General features: G+C 46.1%; 1 protein-coding gene and 1 long non-coding RNA gene across 2 annotated transcripts in view; one reads left to right on the top strand and one right to left on the bottom strand.

Moving 5' to 3' along the window:
* Window positions 1-11,772, bottom strand: part of CCDC3 (coiled-coil domain containing 3) — a 35,193-nt gene extending 23,421 nt beyond the window's left edge. Inside the window, exons 1-2 of the mRNA XM_068189490.1 lie at window positions 11,362-11,772; window positions 10,207-10,381 (exon numbers count right to left, since the gene is read on the bottom strand). Of these exons, the coding sequence (XP_068045591.1) occupies window positions 10,207-10,381; window positions 11,362-11,768 (582 nt within the window). The 5' untranslated portion in view covers window positions 11,769-11,772. The remainder of the gene's footprint in view (window positions 1-10,206; window positions 10,382-11,361) is intronic.
* A 196-nt stretch (window positions 11,773-11,968) lies between these two features.
* LOC137473644 (uncharacterized) lies at window positions 11,969-15,707 on the top strand. Its single transcript, XR_010998905.1, has 2 exons — window positions 11,969-12,355; window positions 15,327-15,707. It is a non-coding gene; the product is annotated as an uncharacterized lncRNA (long non-coding RNA).
* Window positions 15,708-25,609: the final 9,902 nt, after the last annotated feature.

The following is a 25,609-nucleotide window of genomic DNA, read 5'->3' on the forward strand; positions in this document are numbered from 1 at the left end:
ACTCACAGAAAAATCTCCAGCAGAGGTACTTACAGACCAAGTAAGGTTCTTCCCCACAGATAAGCCATGTACACACAGATTCTCACTTAAGACAAATTTATAGACCATGAATAATAAACTCTCTCCCAGCCAACCCAGACCTCAGAACTCTTTTAAAGTATGGGCAGGCATGTGGCAGAGGTGCCCTATGGTTACTGTGACTAAGCTCTTTCCTTATTATTGCTCATCTTCCACAATCAAGGATGTTGCTTTAAAGGTGGAAAACAGCTTCCTCACTCTGCAACAAAATGGAGAATTTTGAGTGGATGTGGCTGCTGTGTTTTTGTTTCAAAGGCTCTGAAATGGGATTTCTATCTTTCCTCATGTGAGGGAAATTAAGACTTAAAGCATCTGAATTTCTATTCCTATCCTGAGCCATTGTCAGTACAAACTGTTCCTCCACTTTGACTTTCCCTCTTTTCTCTCCCCAGCCAACAATCCAGTTAAGCATTTAAATAATTTTCCACAATAAAAAATAATCTAATAAACAACATCCAGAAGAACATATTTGTGTTTGTTCCCCATTTAAAGGCTCTGGAAATACAAAAAGAAAGCTGAACAAACAGTTGTGCTCTGAAATAGGTGTACAGCAAAGACAAATGAAGGCAATAAACTCATTGCATTTTGAAGAAATGAAGAGGATATGAGACACCATCCACCTGAAGAAGGAAGCCAGACTTCATACCACCAACACGCTCTGGTTGAGTAAACAACTAAACACCAGCTGCTCATGTGTCACCCACCTGAAGAAAACTCCCGACTCAAAGTACAGCACTACCTTTGCATTAAGGATGGAAGTCATGGGAGGGGAAGGGCACAGGATTTTGACATTTAAGTTTACAGCCAAAAAAAAAATAAAAAATCAGACAGTTGTTTCCAATCCCAGAGAGCATGAATCTGGGAGCAAAAAGAATTGTCTCTACTGGACTGGGATACAGAGCCCAACACACCTGCCTTTCTTTTACCTCTGCAGAATGGAAATAGTTCTCCTGCTGCCCCTGCATAGGGAAGAAGATAGGTCAGTTTGAGGATAGCAGTATGTAAATACCTGCTTGCATTTTAGTCCCACATCTTGTCTCAATATAAAACATTGCACCAACATTGCCCCTTGCAGTTGCTACTGGTTCCTTACTGATCTAGGAAATGCAAAAAATACTGCAGAAAAAATCCATTAAGTGCTTTCAGATCTCAGGAAATATTTGTTTCCTTGCTTGCTCTTAAGTTTTTCAGGCAGAAATTCAGACCTGTCTTTTTTAGTCATATTATTTTTCCTTTTGTATTTTACAGTGTCATGGAAACTTGCTTCTCCCTCAGTGTATTTTTCCCTGCTGTCATTCCTTTTACAGATGACTTGACTAACAGTTGCAGCAGCCTCGTTCCAAAAAAAGTTGACAGACTGGGGCAGCAGGAGGAGGGAGTCACTGCATCAGCTGCTGGAGGCACCTGCAATGATTTGCTCAGCAACCAGCTGCAATTGATCCACCAAAGCCGTATGTTCCCAGTCCCTCGAAACCAGGCACTTGGGTTTGTCACTTCGTATTAGCTGCTGCAAGGGGCTGAGTGCTGCCAGGGCCAGTGGCCAAGCCAAGCCTTGGCACCACATGGCTGCTCCTGGCTGAGCACAATAGGGCAAGGACACTTCTCCAGGGGAATTTGGAAACGTACTTGGCTGGCAGAGACAGGACCGGCTTTAAAAGGCCCCGTCTGCAGCTTCCATTAGGGACTCGAACTCCTGCTGCCTCAGCTTGGCTTGTCATTTGTGAAAATAAACATCAAAATGCATGGGCTGGGAGAAAATATGTCCCAGATTAAAAGATCTCATCTTCCTTCAAGCCACAATGGTGGATCTGGTTACAGGCGGTATCACAGGTGTCCTGTCTGCCAGCTGGATTTTGGTGGCTGTTTATTTTAATAAATGTTTTGCTCCATCTTTTCCTGTATCTATCTCACAGGTGGGTCAGGAAAGAGAGAGAAATTGAAAGAAAATACTTCCCCTGTGCTCAAGGTCAATAGCAACTAAACCAAAGGACAGGTCTGCCCACAGTGCCTGTAGGAGCATCATGTTCATCAAGGACAGATCCTGGTCCGGGACTGCTGATCTACATGAATCATCCTTTCCACCTGCTGACCATCACAAAGTATCAATTTGCACACAAAAACCACCCAACTCATCCACAAACTCACAGATTTACAGAAGGGCATAGTGGCTCCCATAACTGGGTTGAACAACACATAATATGGGTACCTCCCTCATCAATTTTGGCAGATCTTGTTCCAGAAAACTTGCCAGAGACTCATTTTGAATATATTCCCCAAGAGTTGGCTCAAAACAAGGTCTAGGAAAATCCAAGCAGGTGAAGAGCCATGTGCAGCCAGCTCTGATGTTTGCTTCCCCCTCCTGCTCCCAGCCCAGTCAAAAGCACTGGAACAGCCCCAGTGTGTTACTGTGAGCAGGATGCCAGGACTCATATCTGAGCATCTTTCAGTGGCTCTCAGACAAAGTCGGTACCTCCACCCTCTGAGACTGAAATGTCATGGGACAAATATGACTTGTAAACATAACTGGACTCAAAAAAACCTGTGATCTGCTTCTTTGGACTGCACATTCTGTTTTGCCTTGGGTTAGTAAGATGATATATCCACCTTAAGAGCACCAGCCTCAACTCTTCTCCTTGGAGAACATGTCTGAGGTATCTGGGGAGCACCTTGAGTACACAAACCTCTGTCAAGGAAGGGGATTTGGCTGTGGACACAAGATCTTTCAAGCATCCATCGCCCTGCCCTACTCAATTTCACAGCCCAGATCCGCACCAACCCTTTCCCTGCGCCTCTCCCTTCATCTTTCACAGTGGTGGGATGTCCCTTCTCACTTTCCCACTCTGGGGAGGCTATGAGGAGGAGGGCTGGAAAGAAGAGGTATCACTCACACACAGGGAAGGAGACAGTGGACTAAAATCAGCCTCCTCATGTCTTCTAGTTGCCACTTTCCCATGACAGTGTTATCTCCAGAAGGGATGGATGAGAGGTCCACCACTCACTACAATGCTGCAATTTCCAGCCCATCTTCACATGTGGATGCTCAGGGTGGGCTTCCACCTTCCCACTGCCCCTCCCCACACGAGGGAGGTATCACCCATCTCAGCTGTGTTAGCATAGAGAGAACATGATAACATGTTCTCAGCTAGACCAGCTCAATCAAAATCCCATCTCTCCTACCTACACAGTGCCTTGGCCCTTGGCTAAGAGGCTTCCAAAGGTCAGGGGCTCCCAAAAAACTCTTTATCCAGTTAAGAAAGCGCTGCAGCAGGATTTGTGCCCGGCAGCACAAATCCAGCACTGCAAGTCTTTCAGCCATGTCTGGGCCGGAAAGCCCAAGGCTATGGAATCCCTGCAGACAGCCTTGGATCTGGAACAGAGGAGAGACAACAGGGTCCCTTCAGCCTCACCTTTGTGTCTCTCAACATGCAGAGCTCAGCCTACAACTATCAACTGCCTCCATGGCCACCAGCCAGATGGAGAACCCAAAAGGTGTCCTGGGGCTGGGGTCAGATGCCTGTTCTCCACCAAGTTCAAGTACAGCAGCAGATAGCCTTGTGCCACAAAGTATGGAATGAATTAGAGTGTTTGGCAGATTAAAGTGTGACTCTGAATAATTAAAAGTGGCCTGGAGCCATGTGGGTCTCCCCTCCCTGCCAATTCCTGGAAGGATTGCTGCTTCACCCTTCAAGGAGGCAGCAGTACATACACACACACACACACACACACACACACACACACACACACACCCCCCTGGATGTCTTGGCATTTCCTTTCTCAACGAGCTGGAAAATGGATATTTTTAAGGATATTATGTACTTGGGTGTGCCTGAGACACAGCAAGAGAGAGCCGTGCTCTGGAGCAATCTGCAATGCCTGATAGGCAGCAAGTTGGTCCAGACACGTTCACCAGGAGCTGTGGCACTCTTTAGGGCTCCCCTGTTGGTACCAGGAGGGTGCTAAGTGGGCTCTCACCTCAGCACCTCCCCGCCACCATGGCTGCCATGGGGGACAAGAGCTCAGATGGGTGGGGAAAAGCTCCATTTTCAATCCCAAATTCTGACTGTTCACAAATGATACCAAATCCAAGGCTCCCACATTACATCAGGTCGTCCCTCTTGCATTGTGTATGAAAACCAGCCAATCTACCCCCAACAGAAATAATGTGCCTCTAAGAAACAACTGGAAACCAGAGATATTGCCCATTTTTCTTCTGGGAAGCGCTGCTCGGAACACCTCCTGAGTGTTAAAAATATTATAAAGACCATATGCAATGGAAACATCCTGTGGATAAGGCTATTGTGTATTCCTTTGTGATCTTTTACTCTGTGTTTTATCAGCCTGTGTGCATGTGGAAAGCTAGAAAACTGATAGGGATATGCCAGTCAGAGCTCTCAGAGTCCCCCACCACAGCCTGGGTGTGAAGATTCCGAAAAGAATCAATGCCATTTCTGTGCCATAAGACTCCTGGGGATGTTACCCAAATGTATAAATTGTCTTGTGGTCTTTCTTTGCCTCAGACTCTTGTCAGCAGTTCTTCATTTCATCTGATATTGCTTACATGTACTCAAATTAAACACAGATCATAGGGAGGGGGTTCGCCCTGGATGGGTTTCTGGGAGGAAAACAAAAGCTCTGAAAATCACTATGAAAACAACCCAGAAGTGATGGCACTTTCTATCATGCTATTAGGCTCACGGAGAAACATCTCCTCTAACCAATGGCAGGGCAAGAAACCACATGTAAAAGAAGATTTTCAAACCTCTAGATACTGGACCTCACTTCAATTCTATTTTGAGGTCTTTTTGTACTGCCCTTGCCACGTAGTACTGTTTTTAACTGAGATTATTTTGTATTCCCTAGTGCCTCAAGAACCTGAGAAGGGAGAATGTCTAATGCAGCACATGCCACAAGCAAACACAAAAACTCAGTACATGGGAATTAAAGAGAACTGTGCAGGATGCTACCTGCTCTGTTTCAGACTGCTTCTTCTCCTAAAACAGCTGGCTCTGGACTACATGAGCAGCATTTTCCAGTCTTGAAATTCATCTCCCAGCACTCAGAGCAGAGAGGGAACTCTGCAAGAGCAGAAGCTTTTAACTTTAATAAGAGAAAAAAAATATTACTTTTTCATTTTAATTTTGTGAATAACGTGGACAACACAGTTATCAGCTTATTTTTTTCCTAGTGGCCAGGATTTGCAAGACTCACAGAGCAGAGTCACTTTTGGTATCAGCAATGTCCTTCTCAGCCACCACAGGAAGACCTCTGGCACATGCATCCAAGGCAGCTCAGGCTCTCTCTGGACATGATGCTATTTCATCATTTCCAAAATCAGGGTGGTCTGAAAAACTATGGGTACTTCCCCAACTTTCCTTTTTTCTTCCCCCTCTCTGGGGGCATGCTGCCTGGCAGATGGATCAAAACAAGTCCCCATAGCAAACATCACATGAACAAGCCCTTCTCTGGTAGGCAGGGAGCTCTAGTACAAGTGGCTATTTCTCTGTGGCTTGTGCCCTCGTGGTGCTGTGAAGTGTCACTGATTGAGACCCTCTACCATTCACCTGGTTGAGAGCATCAGGGAAGAGACAGGCTGGGACCAGCAGATGTGCTGCTGCCCACAGATGGGCTCAGGGATTCACCCAACCCAGTGGCTCCCAGTCTATGCACACAGAAGTTGCTAAAATACAAATAATTCTGAAACTATTTCCTCTACTTCCATAGAGGAAGAATGTAATTTAATTTGATTTTTGCTTTGCACAGTAATGGCAAGGTCATTTATGCAATTACATTGCTTTTCTTATCTTGTTCCCTTTTCAGCTGCTCCAAAGTCTTCCAGGTGTCCCAGTCAGGTCATTATTCTGTTACAGCAGCCATGGTACCACCAGAGAAGAAGATCCAAACCCAAAGATGCTAAACAGTTATTTGCAGACTGCCAGGCTAACCCTCTAATTACCTTGGGTTTTTTGTTTTTTTTTGGGACACTGACTGCCCCCCTAAAAGCTCTATTATTAGAGCTAATACCTCCAGATAAAGCTCTGGAGGTCTCTCAGAAGGCAAGTCCATTCATCTAAATCAATTGAGGTATCATTGTGGTTGTGGCTCTGCTGCTTGAGTCAATGCAGGGAGAGAGGCTTAATAAAAGGTATAGTCTCCCCCTGCAATCTTAATTGAAGTTATCAGACTCCTTAATTTCCATGGACTTTATTTCAGCGCTCTCACTGTTGCTCACAATTGGGCTGACACCTTGACATCAGCCCCTTGTTGTGATGCACGTGGGGTTATTTTGCAGCTCTCCTGCACACATAAAGGGGGAGGCCAAAAGAACACATTTCCTTACCAACCTGTTGGCAAAACCAGTTCAAGCCCCTCTGAACAATAACTACAAGTGCTGCTAGAGATTTCTATTGTCCTTATCACACCAGACCTCAAGTCAGTTCTCCTGTAATCCCTTGTGTGCAGACAAAGCAACAAGGTCCTCTTTATGAGATCACACAACCCTGCAGAAGGCCAGAAGGAGAAATTACAGCTTGTAGATTTGCACTAAAATGGTGAAACTCTGCAGAGGGGCTAGACTTCAGTCCCAATGTACTGCATCATCCCTTGGTTTTAGAAGCAACATTGTGGAAACCACTGCAACAACGAGCTGGAGTAAAGCAAGAGATCTGCAACATCACCAAGGGACTGAGACAAAAAGTCAAGATGAAGCCACATTAGTATTTGCCTCTGCAAACATGGAGGCCAAAATGCAAGTGCCTAAAGAAACAATGGCAGGAGCTATCACAGCACTCTGAAATGGCCAGAGCAAGCGCCTAAGTGAATTTATGAGACTGTAGGATTATTGGAAAACTATGGAAAGCAGTATTTGGCTCTTAGCCCAGACTGCAAGGGGCTTAAAAATGCAGCTGGAATTAGCTTTCAGCAAAAGCAGCAGGCCCGGGATGAGGAAAGTATTATACTCAAAGAGATGTGCCTTGGGTCTGACCTCTTTTCATCACATGCTATGGACCTTTCCAAAAATTAAATTAAATCATTTTACCATGATGGAAAAGGCAGGTGGCACATCCCAGTGCATCAAAAAGTTCCTGCACATCTCTTTGCTCTCTTTTGCATTATCAGACACATTTGCTGGAAGGAGGAGAAGGAGCTGTCAGAGTTTTCCTAGTTTCACCCCTCGGGCAGCCCAGACAAGGCTGCCTGCATGCAAGGAGCACTGCAGACAGAAGAGGCCAAGCAGGAAGACAACATGTCAGTGGTCACTTTTGGGTCACCTGCTCCGTGGCCAGCTCAAGCACACCCTGCAGAAGGAACATCTTGGAGTAGTATTACGTTAGGCAAAGACACTCATCCATCATGAGATTTTCTCACATTCTGGCTGAGCATCCCAGAGCTGCAAATACAAATTATCCATTGCAACTGCACATGCTTCTAGCACCAAAGTCTCTCTTAAAGTGTCCACCCCAGAAATATATCATGATCAGGATTCCAAAAGACTTTCAGAGTATGGGATTTGCCTGTAAACAGAAAATTTCATCATTCCTTTATTCCAAACCTCCTCTGCTGCTTTTCAAGTTGTCCCTGCATGCAGCTGTTCCAACACCTGGAGGCAGAACCTTACCTATGAACTCCTGGGATGAGACTTTCATCCCAGCTGCCTTCTGCTCGGAATGTCTCAACATTTCCACCTCTCCTCTCTGACTGCACAAAGCATCCATGAGGTATTTTAAGTAACTATTTATGCCAGTACACAGCAGCTAGTGAGACCCCTGACTCCTCACTACAGTATGAGCCTCATCAAACAATCCTTCTCTCTGTCCAAACTCTTCCCAACTTGACATCATCACAGGACCCATCTTTGGATGTACTCAGGCTCCCAAAGAGGTTCTTTTTCAAAAACTTCAGGAATAATGCTCTGAGTTATGTTCACTGTCTGTGCCATGAAGCTGGCACACACCACAGATGTCAGCTCAGGAGCCAGCATGGGGCAGCTCAGCTGAGCAAATTTGGAAAAGGAAATTGTTCACACTGTGACAGGATGTAAGCAGACACTGTGACAACAGGGAAAACCACCACTATATTTAAAAAGACAGAGAGAGGAGGGAAACGTAGAGACCTGTACCTGGGAAGAGCTGAGGAACAAATTCCTAATATTGCAGCAGCCAGAAATGTCATCTCTTTCCCAGGCTGGGGCACTCAGGCGCCGGGAGCCGGCGCTCAGCTGGGCAAACACAGACGCAGGAGCTGAATGAGAGCACAGTCAGCCCCATCTATTTTTAACTGGTGCAGAGGAAGCTTTTACTTTTCATTATGAAGGCAAGACAAAGTGTCCATCAGTTGTGCTGAATTTGTTCCCTGGACGGGTGGGGGTTGAATCGTGTAAAGCCCCCGGCCCCTGTCCGTGGGACCAGCAGCTCTAATCCCCCCCCAGTCTGCTCACAGCTGCATGGGTCAAAGAGTGCAACAGCTGAAATGCACTCTTGATACATATGCTGAGGGTTGCCCCAACTTACCCTGGGGGTTTCTGCCTGGTGATTTCCATTAAGGCTGACTGGTGAGATTCACTGCTGGCGTGAACGAGCACCAGCCCATCAAGATCCCCTACATTTAGCTCAGCATGACGAAATAAACAGTGCAGAGGCATCACAAGCAGATGCTGGCAGTTGGATCTGGTGGCCTCCCAATGCCACTTTGATCCCCTGGACAAAAATCTGTGGATTTGGCAGCAGCAGCACCTTTACTTGCCAAGTATGTTGCTTGTGGCACTGGGGAGCAGGGGAGTGGAGGGAGGAGGCAGGGCTAGGACCAGGGCTCTCCACCTCCCCCTTCTTGCCCAGACAGGGTTACAGCTCTGCAATTTAATTGTGGGCTAATTAATTTCCTCTTAAATATCAATTTCTGCTGCTGTCCCCACACATATATTTGAACACATTCCCTCCCCAGAATATCAGCAGCAAGAAAACACTTGCTAATGGGGCATCCCAAGGAGAGGAGCTGTGTCACTGGCCAGATGGACACACAGCAGCTCAAACTTTGTGTGCTGGCATTTGGCCAGGTGGTGAAAGAAAAAGGATCAGCCAGCTACTGAATTCCCTGCATCCATCTCCCAAGCAAGCCACTCACACATCTGCTGTCATACATAAACATCACGCCTTGGGTAAATCCACAGAACACACAAGCAATGACACCTGTCCTGTCTATCCTGACCTGGAGGGGTGCTTAAAATGTTCTCAGCTACCAAGGAAAACCACCAGCCTCACAAAACAAGGTTTGGCACTAAACCAGCTCTCCAAGTTCCACTTTTTCAAAAGTATATGCACATCCAGAACATGCACACACATGACAACATGTTGCTCCTCTCTGCCAAATAAGCATTTGGTAAAATCCTGCACTTATTACACACGCTACAATCCCATAAAGGGGCTCAGAAGCCACCAACAGTGGGCATCTTTGGATGTTCTTAAGGGAGGATTGCCTAGAGGGTGAACTGCTTTCTGTGGCCTTCCTTGAAAGGAGAAAGAGACATTTCATCTGTCATGTTCAGAAGTAAGTGCTGGCATCACTTAGAGGAACCCTGCCCTCATCACTCACATGAAATGTGCCGTTAAGAGTCTTTTTTTCCCCAGCTGCTACAAAGGCAGCTCAGGGTGATTATTTCAGTAGATGTTTATGCTGTTATGTGGAGTCAGGCAAGAATAATCCCTTATAGTCTGTCATGGTCCAGGCACTGCTCTCACTACATGAGATGAACACAGAAGTTCAAAAGCAAAGATCTGCTCCTGAGCATTTCAGCTGAAATTTAAAAAAGAGGTCTAGAGATAGCAAACCAAGAAATTATCTAGGTGGGGGAGGACAAGTTCACAAGTAATACTATTTTTAACCTATTGCTCATTAACAAGTTGATACCAAGCTTTGCTCAGGTCCACTGCAAGCTAAAGAGGTTAACACAGAGGTCAGCTTTGAAAACAGTTTAATATTTCCTCACCAGTGTGTTACTTTGCTAGTGATACTACCCAAGGAACAGGAAAATCAGGGACCTGCTTCTCTGTGTTCACATACATATGCTCACAAAGGACATGGGAATGCCTGTGCCCACTTTGAAAACAAGCACTGGAAAGCAAAAGAATCTCTTACCCGGTTGTCCTCTTGAATCTCCCAGTCACTGGAGAAGCTCAGCATGTGCTGTGCCTGTGAGCAGTTTGAAAACTGGAAAAGGCTGGCAAACATTCTTCTGTTCTCCTGGGTGTCAGGGAAGATTGCCTCCTGGAAGTTGACTCCATGTGGCAGGAGGATGTAGTTCTCATCCATTCTGGAACACAGATTGCAGGGGCAGCCCACTGTGAGAATGAACAGCACTCTCTCTCCTGCAGAAGTCACCTGTCATACTCCAGCCTAGCTCAACAAAAAGTCACACAGACTTATAGACAGCAAGTGGATCTCAGCTCTCCTGGCACCAAAATTACAATTTCCACCATAAGGACTGGATCAGGCAGCAGCAGTAAGGACCAAACAGGCTCCTTCCACCCTGTAGATTCCTGTGAAACCCCATGAAGGAGGCAAATCTGTATTTTGGTGCCATAGTTTCTACTGAATCTGCATCACTTTGCCCTTGAGCCCAGAGTTTAAGTACTCCTTCAAGCAGCTAATAAATAACTTGTGTCAATAAAATGTGTTTAAAGATGTCGCTGCAGACTAAGCCCTAGACAGCATCAAAATTACTTTTGTCATGCATCCAGTCTAAGAATATACCAAGTATTTCAAAACAAGCCACTGAGTAGTATTTCGCAAATGCTCTCAAATTGAAAGGTCACAGAGATGGCTCTGTTCCCACATTGTGGTTTATTTTCTTATTCTTTCGATGAGCCCAAAGTCAGGGTCTGGCTGGGACTTGGGAGAGTCGATGGAAAGCTATCAGGTGAGTATTTGGGGATGGGCTTTAAACTCCCATGCCAAACTCCGGCAAACAGGCGCTGGCCTCTCTCCAGCTCTGTGACCGTCCCGCCGTAAAAACAAAAGCAGCAGCACCCACGAGCTACTCAACAGCAGCTCCCTGTGCATGTGCTGGTCGTCAGTGCTGGAATACTATGGGAGTTTGGTGTGCCGGGCTTTTCTTTCCCTGTGAAACCGTGGGTGGAAGCGCAAAGGAGAAGGCGCTGCGCGGAGAGCGGCAGCGGCACGGAGCGAACTCTCCGGGCAGGGGCGGGCGCGCATCCCCCGCCCGCGGAGATGCCCCGGAGCCGGGATGCGACATCCCAACCCCTCCTCGGACCCCCCTACCCCGGGACTCACCGGAGGAAGAAGAAATAAGCGTAGCCCTGCATGACGGTGTGCGAGTGGCAGGAGAAGTAGCCGAGGCCGGTGAGGTTGAGGCGGGAGCCGGCGGGCACCTCCAGCATGCTGCCCCACGCCTGGTCGCACAGCAGCTCGATCTCGGCCGAGTAAAAGAGGTCCCCCGCTCCCTGCTGGGGGCCGCCGGGGGGGCCCCTCTGCCAGGGCAGGTAGTTGTAGGCGCCGTAGGGGTCGGGGTGCAGGGCCAGCACCCGCGCGTACACGATGATCGCGGCCAGCTCGGCCCGGCAGCCCTCGCTGAGCGGCCGCCACTCTGCCGGCAGCTGGCAGCCCCCGCCGCCGCCCGCCCGGCCCCCCAGCAGCAGCACCAGCACCAGCACCGGCACCGGCACCGGCAGCGGCGGCATCGCGGGCGGCTCCGGGCCGGGCGGGCAGGGGAGCGCCGGGGGTCAGGGGGGTTGGAACGGGGGACAGGCGGCCCGGAGGCGCTGCGGGCTGCCCCGGAGGCTACGGGGGACCGGGGCTGGGCGAGAGCGCGGGGAGGCGGCGAGGCGGAGATGCGAAGGGGTGGGGGTGCAAAGGGGCGGGAGGGGGGAGAGGAGGGTGCCAGGGGAGGATGCACAGAGGGCTGAGAGCCGGGCAGGCAGGAGTGAGAAGGAGCGAAGATGCAGAGGGTCCAGGGACAGGAGGTGTACGGGGGCAGAGATGCGAGGAGCAGAGATGCAAAGGGGAGGGATGGGAAAAGGCAGAGATGCGAAGGGGCAGAGAGGCAAAGGGGTGGGCTGTAAGTGAGAGAGGTGCAAAGGGGGAGGTGAAAAGGGAGGGATACAAAGGGGAGGGATGCAAAGGCAGGGTTGCAAAGAGGAGGAATGCAATGGGAAGAGGTGGACAGGACGGAGACTGCAAAGAGGGAAGATGTAGAAGAGCAGAGATGGGAAAGGCAGACATACTCCGGGCTGAGTGAAGCTGCTGCCAGACACTCCTTGGACCCGGGGTGAGCACTTGGTGGCACCCAGGGCTTTGAAAGGCAAAGGTGTGGCTCGTAGGGTTTTGGAAATGCAAAGGTCCCAGAGCAGGGGGCTGTGCACAGCTCTCCTAGGAAAGAAAATCCTGGGAAACTTAAGATGCGTTTGTGTAGAAACTTGTAACTCTAGTCATCCACTTCTCCCACTTCAAATGAGGCTGGAGAAGAACTTGCAAGTGTAGGAGACCAGCTCTTCCTAGCAGCCTGCAATCAGTTTCCAAAATACATCTGGTGAGCAAGGTAAAAGCCAGGTCTCAATATATTTTGACTTCCCACTGCTTCATTCTAGAACAGCTGATGTAGCTTTTTGGCAGATAGCTCAAAGACTGACCCTCTCTCCACATACAAACTTCTGTGGAGCTTCTCCCAAGGATCCCTGGGGGCCTTGCACCACTCACAGCCTCCAACAGCCTCTTTCTATTTCAGTATTCTCCTTTTCCCACATCTGATCTCACTTGGAATAGGCATGGGGTTTTTTTTTTTGTTTTGTTTTGTTTTTTTTTTTTTTTTTTTTTTTTGGTATGAATATCATGGAGACAGTCACAGCTAAATCTCTCCCTGGCTGTAAAGGTTACTCAAAGCCTGGCAGCATGTCGTGGCTGTTTCTTTTAATCCCACCCTCCATCTGTCTCCATCTGCCTTTCCAGTCCTCTACAAGGACTTGGAGCTCTTGGAAGCAGAAGGTGCCTCTTTGTTCCACATCCATGCTGCACCTGGTATAGGAGGGTCCTTGTGCAGGACTGGGGTTCGAAATAATGTGCAAAATAATGAATCATCAGTGGAATAATGCTGAGTCAGCTTCATAACAGTGAGACAAAACAGCTTCAGTGACAAGAGTCTTCCTCTGGAATAGTTTCATCGGTCTCATCTGTGTGCTGAAGAGTTTAACAAAGTAGTATTCATATTTCATGATGGTAAGATGCTACAATATATTTCACCATAGCTTTATGCATGGACAGCAAGGTTGGTTCTTGCTAAAGGATAAAGAGATTTTGATTTTTTTTTTCCCCAAAAAAAAATCAGAATGACAGAGTTTTTCTATTTTTTTCCCTGTTTCTCAAATATCAACAAATTGCTTCAAACTTCCAGGGGAAAAAAAAATTAAAGACAATTTTGAATTTTTTTAAGAAAATACCCTCAAGAAATCCTAAAAGACCAACCAGCTCAGTATTTCTTTAATGCTAACCATTAGGAAAAACTGCTTTTTCCTTTAGAACCTGAAGGGATAAAACTGTGGTAGAGAAGGTTTCAGAGCCTCCTTCAGTAAGTTTTAGATGAAAGAAAGAAAGAAAAGAAAAGAAAGAAAAGAAAGAAAAGAAAGAAAAGAAAGGAAAGAAAGGAAAGAAAGGAAAGAAAGGAAAGAAAGGAAAGAAAGGAAAGAAAGGAAAGAAAGGAAAGAAAGAAAGAATGAATGAATTGAGGCTGATGTTGACTTCAGATAAATCTGAGGCAGTTTTGGAGGCATTTTGTGCAATCCAGTGTAAATGGAGTCTTTGACATGAACCTCAGGTTTCTATCAGAAATAGTATCTCAAGATATTGACAAAGAATAAAGAAAGAAGTGCTGCAAGTGGTGGGAGAGATGTTCAACCCATCCAGGGTGGTCTCTTCATGTCTGTCCATGTCTTTCCCAGTGGTGCAACTGGTGTCAGAGCCTGGCAGCTTCACCCACACGAATCTTGGGGTCAGGGTGGGCAGCAACTTGTGAGTGTTTTATTACTTCAGTGCCACTTCTCTGGAGGCAGAGCCCCAAGAAGCTGAAGAGATGTTCAAAACCACAGGTTGCTTGGTTTTGTCCTGGGAACCAAATTCTCAGCTTGTGTGAAATGCAGTTGCTATTTCCTCTGTGTATACATACAAGACTGATATCTTCTGGGTAGAAAAGACTCACATTTCACCTTCATCTCTGCTTACTGTATGTTGCAAGTAAATAATGGTCAACTGTCCTCAAATCACTTTGGACATATCTGACCTAAACTGTGATCTGTTCTGCTGTTCCTCACATTTCATTTAGCCACCACAAAACATAACATAATTTAGCTGGGAGGGAGGACAGGGTGAGAAAGGACAGGCAGGTCACAAGCAAAATATGGAAGTCTTTCCTTAATGCTACTATTAATATCCTAAACTGCTTATATTTGATCAGGGTGTTTGAATCAGTGAGCCAGCTCAGAAAACACAACAGCATTTGCTGACATGCTCTGGTGCTGGCTGATGCTCTCCAAATTGCTTTTTGGGGATGATTACCAGAGTGTGGATGCAAATAACTCATGTTCTGTGGGATTTCTCTGTCATTCTGCAGAGTGGTCATGTCAGCATTCTGAGGATATAGCAGGCATCCATGGAGGTGATTTAAAAGCTGAATGAGCTGAAGGGGGGTCTTAGCCATAACCCTGGAGCAGACACAGTAGGTGTGCAAATCTACACATAAAAATATCTCTTATTTGGAAGTGCCTGATTTCCTTGGCCTCTTCCATTCATGTTTGCTGGTGCTGTGGCCACTGTCACTGTAAGGACTTGGGGTGGCTCATTTTCTCCCATGCCCTCTGTGATATGTCCCCAGCTGAGACCTCTCCCTGTCAGGGGTCTCTCTGGAGATTTAATCGTGTGTAACCTTTCCTTCCCATGCCAATAAGCTGATCCCTTTGCTGTTTCAGTTAATTAGCAACTCAGATGGGTATTTTGGTAAAGAGTTCAAACCACCTACATTCAGAGATTAATGTGATTTTGTTCTTAAATTTCTGTCCATAGAAGCACCATCAATTTACTTCTCTCTTCCTCCATTTCTGAGGTAGTGAAAAGTAACAGGAGCATCTGAATCCGTTCCAGGAGTCCTTTCTCTTCCAGCTATAGATAACGAGGAATTAGTGACATGAACTAAGGATTTAAAGCCTTCCCTGGAGACTGCATCCTTCAGATCTGTGTTTGCTGTTTCTCTGCAGGGATCCACCGGCTGATCTGAGATGTTCTTCAGTGCAGTGTGAATGCTTTTGTACTGTGAACTCAGCGTGGGTCTGACAAGTGCTGTAGCCAAAACCAGCTAATCAGAGGAGCACCAATAGAGCCAATTACTGCTCAGGCTGCACTTTCAGCCACTCATGCATGTGCCACGGTTATTCATTCACTTCCTCTGCTTAGATAGTCTTGTAGACTTTGAGACAGGCTCATGATTTTCCCAGGCAGGAGCTCTTCCTTTTTTTCCACACATTTTTACAGATATTTAAATCAAAGGTTTCTCCCCCTGGGCTATGTAATTTTCTTTGCTGTTTCTGTGGTAATGCAGGTGATTGAAATATTTTAATGAAACATTGCTCTGCTCTGTCTCTCTTTGCCTCTAAAGAATTGACTGAGTTGAGCATTAGTCCAGGTATCCAACGGGAGAGCACAGTGCTTGGTCTGGCTGCCTTTCTGATGGGTGTAGGTGATCTGAAACCTCAGCCCAGCTGTCTTTTATTTATATATCTGCAGTGATTCCTTTGTAGTCCAGGGTACAAAATATCAAACCCAGATTTTTTCCCCCTGTGCACTGCTCTTTAAACTGGGTGACCTACAAAGATGAGTATTTGGCTGTGCTAGTGTCCCCATAGGACGAGATGTTTTTGTTAGCTTCTTCTATCTATGCTTCTCTAATTTGAGTCATTCTTCTCATAGTTTGACATTTGGTCCATTGTATTCAACTATTTTTCTACCAATACTGGGCTGGCTGATTCCTATTAAAAAAAAAAAAAAAGTCACATTCCCTGGCCATAGTTGTTCAGTTGTTCGTGTTTTTTCTTTTGAAGAGTAATCACAACCACAAAGAAACCGGACCTGTCTTTTGGGATCAGCTGGGAATACACTGTTGTCTCAAAGCATTTGGAAAGATTTCTTTTATGCACAGCAGTAAAAAGACTTTCTGTAATATCAATTAGAATTCGAATAGAAAAGTGAGTAGAAGGATCAGGTAGTTGGTATAGATGGAGATCTTTGGCTATACCTTCACTGTATTTTTCTCCCCTTTCTTGTACCCTTTGGTCTTTACCCCTTCCCCTTTCTATCTTCACAGAATCATAGAATGGGCTGGAAGGGACCTTAAAGATTCCCAAGGTCCAACCCCCCTGTCATGGGCAGGGACACCTTACACTAGACCAGGTTGCTTAAAGTCCCATCCAACCTGATGCTGAACACTCCCAGGGATCGGGTATCCACAACTTCTCTGGGCAACTTGTTCCAGTGCCTCATCACCTCTCAGTAAAGAGTTTCTTCCTCATATCTAATATAAACCTACTCTCAGTTTGAAACCAATCCTCCTTCTTCACTCTGCCCTCACTGTGCTCACTGAGTCCTGCTCTCCTTTTCCTCTGCCCTGATCTCTGATTCAATTCAATTCAAATTGAATTCAAATTCAAATTCTCTCACCAATTCAAATTCCGTTTCCTTTGGATCTGGACCTCTGCCCTGTTAGCTGTGTTCTCCTACTGAAACTCCCATCTTAGCTTGGTTCCCTGACATCTGGGGACATCTGGTCCTCATCTCAGACCCATCGTGTCTGAAGGGGAACTGTTTTTCTCTTATCCATCACTTGGACTTACAACCTGGATGACATCCTCACTTTAGAGTAGAGAATAGAGACCTCTCTATTCTCAAGGTTGTGTCGACACTTTCGCTGTAGCCCTGTATCCCAGACGTTCTCTCTTTCCTGCCATTTCACACAACGAAGATGTTTTTTTGTCTCATGCCTGGAGTCCTGCAGCATCTTTTCCTGGGCAGACCCAGCCTTAGCCTACCACTGCCTAGCCAACTTATTGCCACACCCAGTCCTTTTCCAGCTCATCATGACTGGGCACGTTTACCTCCCATCTTTTCCCTGGGTTCCCTTGGCTACCTACCTCCTCCACCCCGTTTACAGGAGAGCTCCGAGGCAAGGACTTCCTCGGCTCCGCATTTCTGCAGCATCTGGTTCATGAGCTGTGACTGCAGGTCTGAGAACGAGAATAGCAACAACATGCAAGCTGATTCCAGCCCAAGTCAGCAGAGGCCAGAAGTTGCTGTGCTCATAAGTCTGTTCATAAATCAGTGTGAAATGTGCTGTCTGAACGCTGCTCCCAGTAGACACACATCTGAATAACACATACCACTGACACAACCGGCGATGGGAAAGATATCCAAACAGAGCATTCCCACAGCTGGGGAGAAAGGAATAAAGACATCTAATTCCCCTGTCCCTGGGGTGAACCCTGGCTCAGGTAAATGCACTTTTTAAGCATCAGAGGTTTTAAAGGCAGAGGGACTGTTAGGAAATCTAACCTGTCCACAGTGATGATGTCACCCAGGGATTCCTGTGTCATGATCATTACTGAATTTAGAAGAAGAAAGTGGAAGACACACAATTCTCACTTTAAAATCTCAGGTGGTGGAGAAGATAGGTCATCCCTTGGTCAGTTGTTCCAATCCAAAAATCTTTGCTTTTTCTCCTTCTGGATCTGCCTGGCTTCGGATTCCATCCATAGGTTCACGTCATGCTGTTGTCTGCTATGTGGAAAAAAAAAAACCCTCTTATTAGATATTCTCACCCAGCTTTGGTATTTATAATCCAATATAAGTACTCCCTTGAATAAATTTAATACACTTTCCTTTGCTTGGTGGGAGGATATCTGGACATTATTGTAGTTTGATTGCCCCTGATTTTTAACATTCTTTTCTTCAGCAGACACCAGAGATGAACTCAGGATCACAAAGTCTGGTCTCCACAGAGCCAGGGAGAGAGCAGCACCACCAGATCTATTTTGTTTTCTGCTCTTTTATCCAAGAACCACATTTATTCTGCTAGCCAGCATTACACAAGTATGGAACAATTTTCATTGGTCACTCCTGAAGAAAAATTATATTGGCAAAGTACAACTTGCCCTTCAATCCAAGCTTCACTTATCAAGTGAAGGCAATTCTGGCCTGGTTTTGGGCCAGGGCAATAATCCCTCCAGCACCCAGTCACTCACACTGGTTCTTTTCAGCTGCAGGATAACAGCAGACTGATGAAGAAAGTGATGCTTACATATCTAAGTTCTAATGTAACAGTCATATTGTAGGACTTTGGCTTCTTGTCTGGAAATAAAAAGATAGAGATGTGAAATGTTTTGTCTTTGCTCAAGTTTTCTGGATTTATATCTTGTCCTTCCTATGTTTCCTGAGAGTAGAATTTTCTTCAGTTTTTGAGTCACAGCTGGAGGTAACGTGTCCGACACAGTCTTCTTCTAAAGTGAATTTAGTGCGCTAAGCAGTAACAGATTGCTGGCCCTGACTTCTGCCTGTGCCCCCAGCAGAAGAGAAGCAGGACACATCAGAGCTGTGGGAAGCGGTTGCCTTTCAAAAGGGCCAAGATGCTCCCAAACAAAGCCCTCTCTGTCTGTAAGTGCAGAGAAGATGTGCAGGCAGATCCAGCAGAGCCAGGTCATCAGAGACAAGAAATGTCCCTGTGCAGCCTTTCTTCCTTCATCACTCAGAAACCAGCACCTGCCCTCAGAGGCTCTTGTGTAGAGCCCCAATGGAAATGAGAATCATTGCTCTCATGCTATTACTGCCTGAACAGCAATGGGCACTTGTGTACAGGAGGCTGCCCAGCCCCGGCTTGGGATGATCCCACATAGACAAACATTTCTTCTTGCACTTTGGCTGGACAGAGCAAAAAGGGGAAAAGGGCATCTTATAATGAGAGACCTTGGCACCATGTATGGTTAATGCAATTGAACTCACTCTCTGCTCAGTTTTCACAACTGGGTTCTTACTCTGATGAGTTAATTCCCTTTGACGTCCCTTCTGTCCCTCCCCTGCTTTCATTGAGTCTAAAATAACCCAACTGTCCATCTTGCTTATGGAATTACTGAACTTTTAAGAGAACACAAAGTGCTCTCCCACAAGGATTTGGGATTAAACCTCTCTTGTTTATGTTAAACATTACATCTTAATTCTTCCACTGCTGCAGGGCAAATGTGTCCCCACAACCCCAAAGAAACCTGCTTTCAAGCCTATAGCAAAGGTCATTGTGATTTGTTTCTCATTATAGATGTTCTTTCCAGTGAAGTTGTCTCATGGCTTATGACAGTTCTATTACAAAACACCTCTATATAATTTAAAGCATTTTTATTTAAAATACTTTCCATTATAAACTAATAGATGCTTAATTTTCAGCACAATTCTCTTCTCTCAAACTGCACTAATCAATGGAGTACCTGATTATTTTTCATGGGATGGGGTAAGGAAAACAGCTGCTTCTCATCCCATGTCTCATTCAACACCCAAGGAGCTCTGGATTTGGAGTGGGGAATCCCACTGAAGCTGGCATTTCCTTGAACTGGGTCTGATTTCAATCTCCTGGCTCTGGGACTGTGTGTGCCTCCTGTACAGATGTGCATGCACATCTGGATGGGGACACTTGTGGCAAAGAGGAGCAAGGCAGCACAGATTACTGAGTGATAGATTACTGTAGATTACCATGGGGTTAGAAGTGCCTCCACACCCCAGCAAGCCCCACAGATGAAGGGGTAGGAGATAATGAGGGGTGAGGCAGACACAGGGATGCAGAGCCCAGGAGAAAGCTAAAGACAGTGGGGAAAAGGCAGAGGAAGTGGGAGAAAGAGACTCAAGACAGGAAGAAAAGGGCAGCAAGTGAAGTAGCTTGTCAAGGAAAACTTAAAGCAAAGAAGGAGCAAATGAAGGACTTAACTAAATGAAGAATATATGGTAAAACTAGAGAAATAAGGACAAAAAGGAAGGGAAAAAAGAACAGTGAGAGCCTTAAGCCTTTTTTTTAACACAGCGGCCACCAACTGGATGTGTTCAGTGTCCAAGCCCCATCAGAGAAACCTGTACATCCCCACAGGAGCTGTCAGACCTTCTGTAACACCAGCTTTCAGTCACACTGGCCAGCTTGCATTGCCTCTTGTCCAGCAGAAAGCTGGGCTTAGCCTGAGTGCCATGCCCTGCCTCATGCCCTCTCTCAGCTGCTCCCCATGCTCCTGACCCTCCTGGAGCCAGAGAGCTGCAGCATCCCTGCACCTACTTCAATTTCTGGGCAATTTTAAATGAAGTACCAACAGGAGGGAGGTGAGTTTTCTTGTCTGGGGTGGCCTTTTAAACTGTGTCCTTGACAGTACAGGGTCTTAACCTTCCCACCAACTTCCAGCAACACGCACATGAGATGTGACCACTTCCCACAAACCACCTATTCCCCAACCACCAGGCAGCAAGTTTCTCTCTTTAACTGCTGCTGAGAGGCATCAAACCACCTAGAAACAACTCATGAGTCAAGGCCCTGCTACTTTTAGCATAGGGGCTTTGTATTTTTCTGCCTTAAGTAGGTCTTGTTCACCTCTGCCATGTTCTAGAATAGAGCTCTATCCACAGAGCAGCTGACATGAAAGCACATTCCCCCACCATTGTGCAGGAGGTTTCTTTGGATTTTAGAAATTACCCTTTGCAAAGGATAAGGCTGCACTTAACCCAGTGAGTTAACCCAAGCACGCAGCCAAGACAGTGAAATGGGCTCTGACCCAGTTCCCTCATGGAGAATCCTCCTCTTCTCATGGCAATCAGCTGGCTTGGTGCTGGGCACAATTGTCCTCCTGACTCAGAGGAATGTCTTTTCTCCAGAACTGGGTCAGCAATGCCATCAACATTCATGAAGAATTCACTTGATTGCTTGTGATGAGGGCAATGCTGCTGATGGGTTCCTACTGGTAGTTTAGTTCTGCTCCCAAGTTCCTTGGCAATGAGATGGTTACACACACCATCAGAATTGCAGAGGAAGAGGAAACAACTCCAGAACCTACCTCAGCTGAAACTCACCCTCACAACTGCTGATGACCCAGTGGCAGGAACTGACGGCCATGCTCTGTACAGGGATTGTTGCACTTGCACACATGCTGTAGCCAGTGCCAAGTCATAAATCAAGGCCAGGACAGCTGTCCTCTGGCCACCATTTCAGGGGCTGGTGACACAAGTACAAAACAGGTGCTGTTGGAGCCAGCGAAGGTTACAAGGTCCAGCAGCAGCCAAAGAAAATGATTTGCTGGATTACATGGCCTGTCAGCAGAGCTGCCCGACTTCTCCTTGGATTGCATTAATTGTTTGGGCTGAAATATCACATTTTACATGCTTATCTTGGGTGAGATTTCTGTAGAAAAGATTTCAATGCTCTCTTCATCACGGCAGTCTAAAGAGTAATGCCTTTTTTTTCTTGTGTAGGAGACTTTTTTCCTATGAGTAGAGGCAAGACTTTCACATCTGGCTGAAACATGGCAATGGAGAAGGAGATTGACTGGAAGGGTAAGATTTGGGGACAAAAACACCAAGCCCGGTAGGACACATGGGTACCAGCTTCGTACTTCATAAAAGGATTGTGAATTCACATCCATTAACTTGTTTGTGGCACTCAGATAACACAGAAACAAGCACTACAGGAAAGTCCATTCAGGTGTTAATAGTTCTGCCTCCCAAAGGCTTACAGATTCAAGGATGGGATTTCAGGACATTTGCACACTGAGCAGTGAAGATAAAACATAAATGCTCACTAGGAGGGCACATTCCAAACTGCTGCTTATGGCTCCACGCCCTGAAGAGACAGCAGGAGTTCTTGTGCTACTGAAGATTTACCATTACTCATTTGCATCTACGTGCCGTAGCAGTGAGACAGAGAGAGAGACCTCCTCTGCTCATCCCATCTCCAACGCAAACGTTAGAGCGGAGCTGCTTTTTGCAGATAACCTGCTAAAAAACCTGCTGTACAGAGGGGAGCTAGAGCTGGGCACAGGAAAACCTGAGGCCCTGAAGCATTTAGGAATGATATTCATCATGTAGACAGCCCAAAGAAGTTGCCCACCTTATCTGGAGAGTCAACCAATAGCAGGAATTTCTGGGAATAAGAGCACACAGTCACTTGCTCACAGCTTTCCCATTGCAGCCCTCCATCCTCTCACCGTGAGTTCATCTCCGAGCCCTGTCTGCTACACAGGTGATAACAACCACAGGGGGAGGTGAAATATCCCTTCCACAGAGGTGCATGTTAATCTCTCGTTTGGATTAAATATATCTCAGCTGCTAGAAACAGCTGTGAAAGATTTTATCTCTCTGCTGTTTTAAAGTGTGATGCATTCCTCCTCTTCACCATCCCCTCATGAAGAGGGAAAGAAAAGCTTGGATAAAAGCCTTGCTCCGGGGCAAGAAATGATCCAAACTGCAGTTTTGCATAAATCTGTCACTTTGATTCCCCTGAGAACAACTGCAAATGTGAAAAATGGCAGAGTAAAGCAAGCACAGGTGTTAACTCCTCTTTTTTATAATTGTGGGGAGAAAAAAAGGGAGAAAGCTTTTTCTTGTAAGTTGTGAGCAGCCCCCTGAACACGATGCCTTTCACTCAGCTTTATGCTTCATTAGCTCTTCCATAACTATCTCTGTGTCTATGAAATCTTAGCTCTAAACCAGAAAGGAAATGGGGAAATTGTCCCTTATCAGTATCTGCTGCAAAATCCACATTAACCTCTTTTGCTGCTTCTGCTGTTTTATTCTCTCTCTGGAACAATTTGCAGGGCTTTCCCCCCTCTCTCTTGCTTTTAAACATTAATGCATCAAAGATTTTCTGAGTTTGGCTCCTGCGTGGGAGGGCAGCCTCTGAGGACGCTCAGTGACGTTTCACCCCAGGGTCAGCCTGTGCATCCTGCATTAAAATCGGCTCTTTAACTTGCAACAAAGAAACACTGTTGTTACAAACACTTTTTCTGCCCTCCATCCTTTCCCCTCCAAACGCTCCTGCAACAAGCGGCCAGATTTTGCTCAGGCAAGTGGAAGCAGCTGTGCGGACTGAGCTGGACTTTGCTGGCGGTGCCCTGGTTGCTCCCAGCAGGACTGCCAGCACCTGGAGACGAGGGCTGGCCCCTCGGTGGCACCGGGATTTGGGGCACCAGCGGGAAGGGCACAGGCACCTCCTGCTCTGCCTGGGGCTCCTCCTGCCCCAGCCATCCCACAGAGACCCCTCTGGCTGCAGCCCGGCTCCACACCCCTACCTCTGTCCCTTAATCCTCCCGGCTTTCATTAAACAGGGGGTGTTTTCGTTAAGGCTCCATTGTGCAGAAGGAAATTGCCTTTGCCACTGCAGTCCCGAGGGCTGTACATTTCTCAGGCAATTAGACCTTTAGCAGGCTCAGCGGTGTGGAGATAAGGATTGCCGAATATCTGTTGGCTGACACGGACTGACACAGACAAATAGCTTAATTAATGTAAGTGAAATGCTTTGAAGTCCTTTTTATTCTTCTTTTGGGGCTGTTTTTGTTTGTTTTGGGGATTTTTTTAATGTTGTTGTTGTTTCCTTGTTTGTTTTAAGGCTTTGCCCAGTTAATTGGTAAAAGTATATTTGGAGTAAATGCAGTGAAATTATTTAGGACATTATTGGGTACCACTAGTAACCATATCTAAGTCTGGCAAGCTGCTGTCTCCATCCATGATGGACTTGGTAACCAGTTCCCTCCTGTGGCAGTCTCAGGAGCACAACCTGATGGGACTGGAAACCCCAGATTGCTCCCCAATTCCTCACACTGAACCATGCCAGGACTCAGGGTGCTGAGCCAGGAGAGAGCCCAGCTCTCGCTCTAACATTGCAGAAAGCTGCCCACACCAGAACATCTTGAATCCTTCTCAGCTCTAACCCAACAGTATATGGAAAATGGTTCACCCACCAAGGGAGTTTTGTATTACAGTGCTGCGCTGCTTGTGCTGGAAGCCAAATTAATAATAAGGTTTGGCCAAGTTCTGCATAGGTTGAAACCTGATTTTTGACTCAGTTTCTGTCTGACAAAGAGCACAATTTTGGCATCTCCATCAGCAGCTTTGTTTTCCAGGCTGTTGCTCCCATTCCAGCAAACAAGGCACAGGTGGCCTGTGCTCAGACTGAGGATACCTGTGGATCTTGTGAGTTGTGTCAAGAGCATTACATGGGGTTGAGTTTAAACATTTGAAAAGTGAGAATTTGTGGAATTTTGGCAGCCTGTACAATTAATTTGCAATGCCAGAGGTAGGATGAATTCCACCATTGTGGCTTTTCTGGGGATGTGCAATCCAGGCTTAGGTACAGCTCTGCCTATTGTGTGGTGACTGAGGGATCACACTGAATCCCACCCGGAGCTGTGCTGGATGGTGATTGGAGTTTCTCATTTCAGTATTCTACCAACCCTCACTGAAACAAACAGGAGGCTAAACTGATGCCTTTAATGTGATTTGAGTTGGCTGTTGAAACCCAATATTATTTGTGATCATCTCTCTTACATCCCTCTGAGATCGAAGAAATTTACTATGGACAAGTGCAATTATATACAGATGTAATGAACATATTATTAATACTCCACAGTTTAGATCAGAATTCAGATCTCTCTTAAGCAGAAGATCTGTTTCTGCCCAATATGTGGAAGATATAAGACAATTTTCCAAAAGGAATTATTTAATTCTTAAGATCACTTCCCTCCTGGTTCATCTTTCCTTAAAGGCATTTGAGAAAGTGATAAGTTCTGGATGGACTGGAAATTGCAGAACATTTTGTGAAAGAGAAATACATTTTGTGAAAGAGAATTGTAAGACAGCAAAAGCTAGCAGGACCTGGAGTTGGGACACCAGGGTGAAATTCTCTTTCCTGCCTCTGTGGCATTTTGGGCAAGTCACCAAAAGATGAATCTTAGTCCCACTGTACCCCAGATTCTGATTTGTAACTAGGGATAACACAATTTTCTTTGATCACGGTGCTGTGGTGAAGAAGAGATCCTGGAGTATGATGATACTACAGTAGTGGGGACTACATGAATAAAGCTCACGTTGCAGGAAAGACCACTAGCAAAGAATTTATAACTAGCAAATTGAGGAAAAGAAATACAGCAGTGAAACATTCAGAACTGCTAACTGTGTGTTTAAAGGTTTGGGAAAATGCCTAGAGCTGTAAGTAGATGCCAGAGAAATTAATTACGATAATAAAACTTCTGGGAAGATGTAGAAAAGCTGGAACGATTAAATCATGTGTAATTATGAAGAATATTTTCTGTCCTCTTGGTAACACAGAGCTGCAAGGAATGTGTGTGTTGCCTCCAGAAATGTGAGGGGCCAGGATATCATTCTTCCAGAAACAAAACAGACAAGAACTGAAAAGGAGAAAAAAAAAAAAAGTAAGAAAAAGAAGATAAAAGCCAAACCAAACAAATGCCTCACAGGTCAATAT

Source organism: Anomalospiza imberbis, chromosome 5, assembly GCF_031753505.1.
Source record: "Anomalospiza imberbis isolate Cuckoo-Finch-1a 21T00152 chromosome 5, ASM3175350v1, whole genome shotgun sequence".
Lineage (NCBI taxonomy): Eukaryota > Metazoa > Chordata > Aves > Passeriformes > Viduidae > Anomalospiza > Anomalospiza imberbis.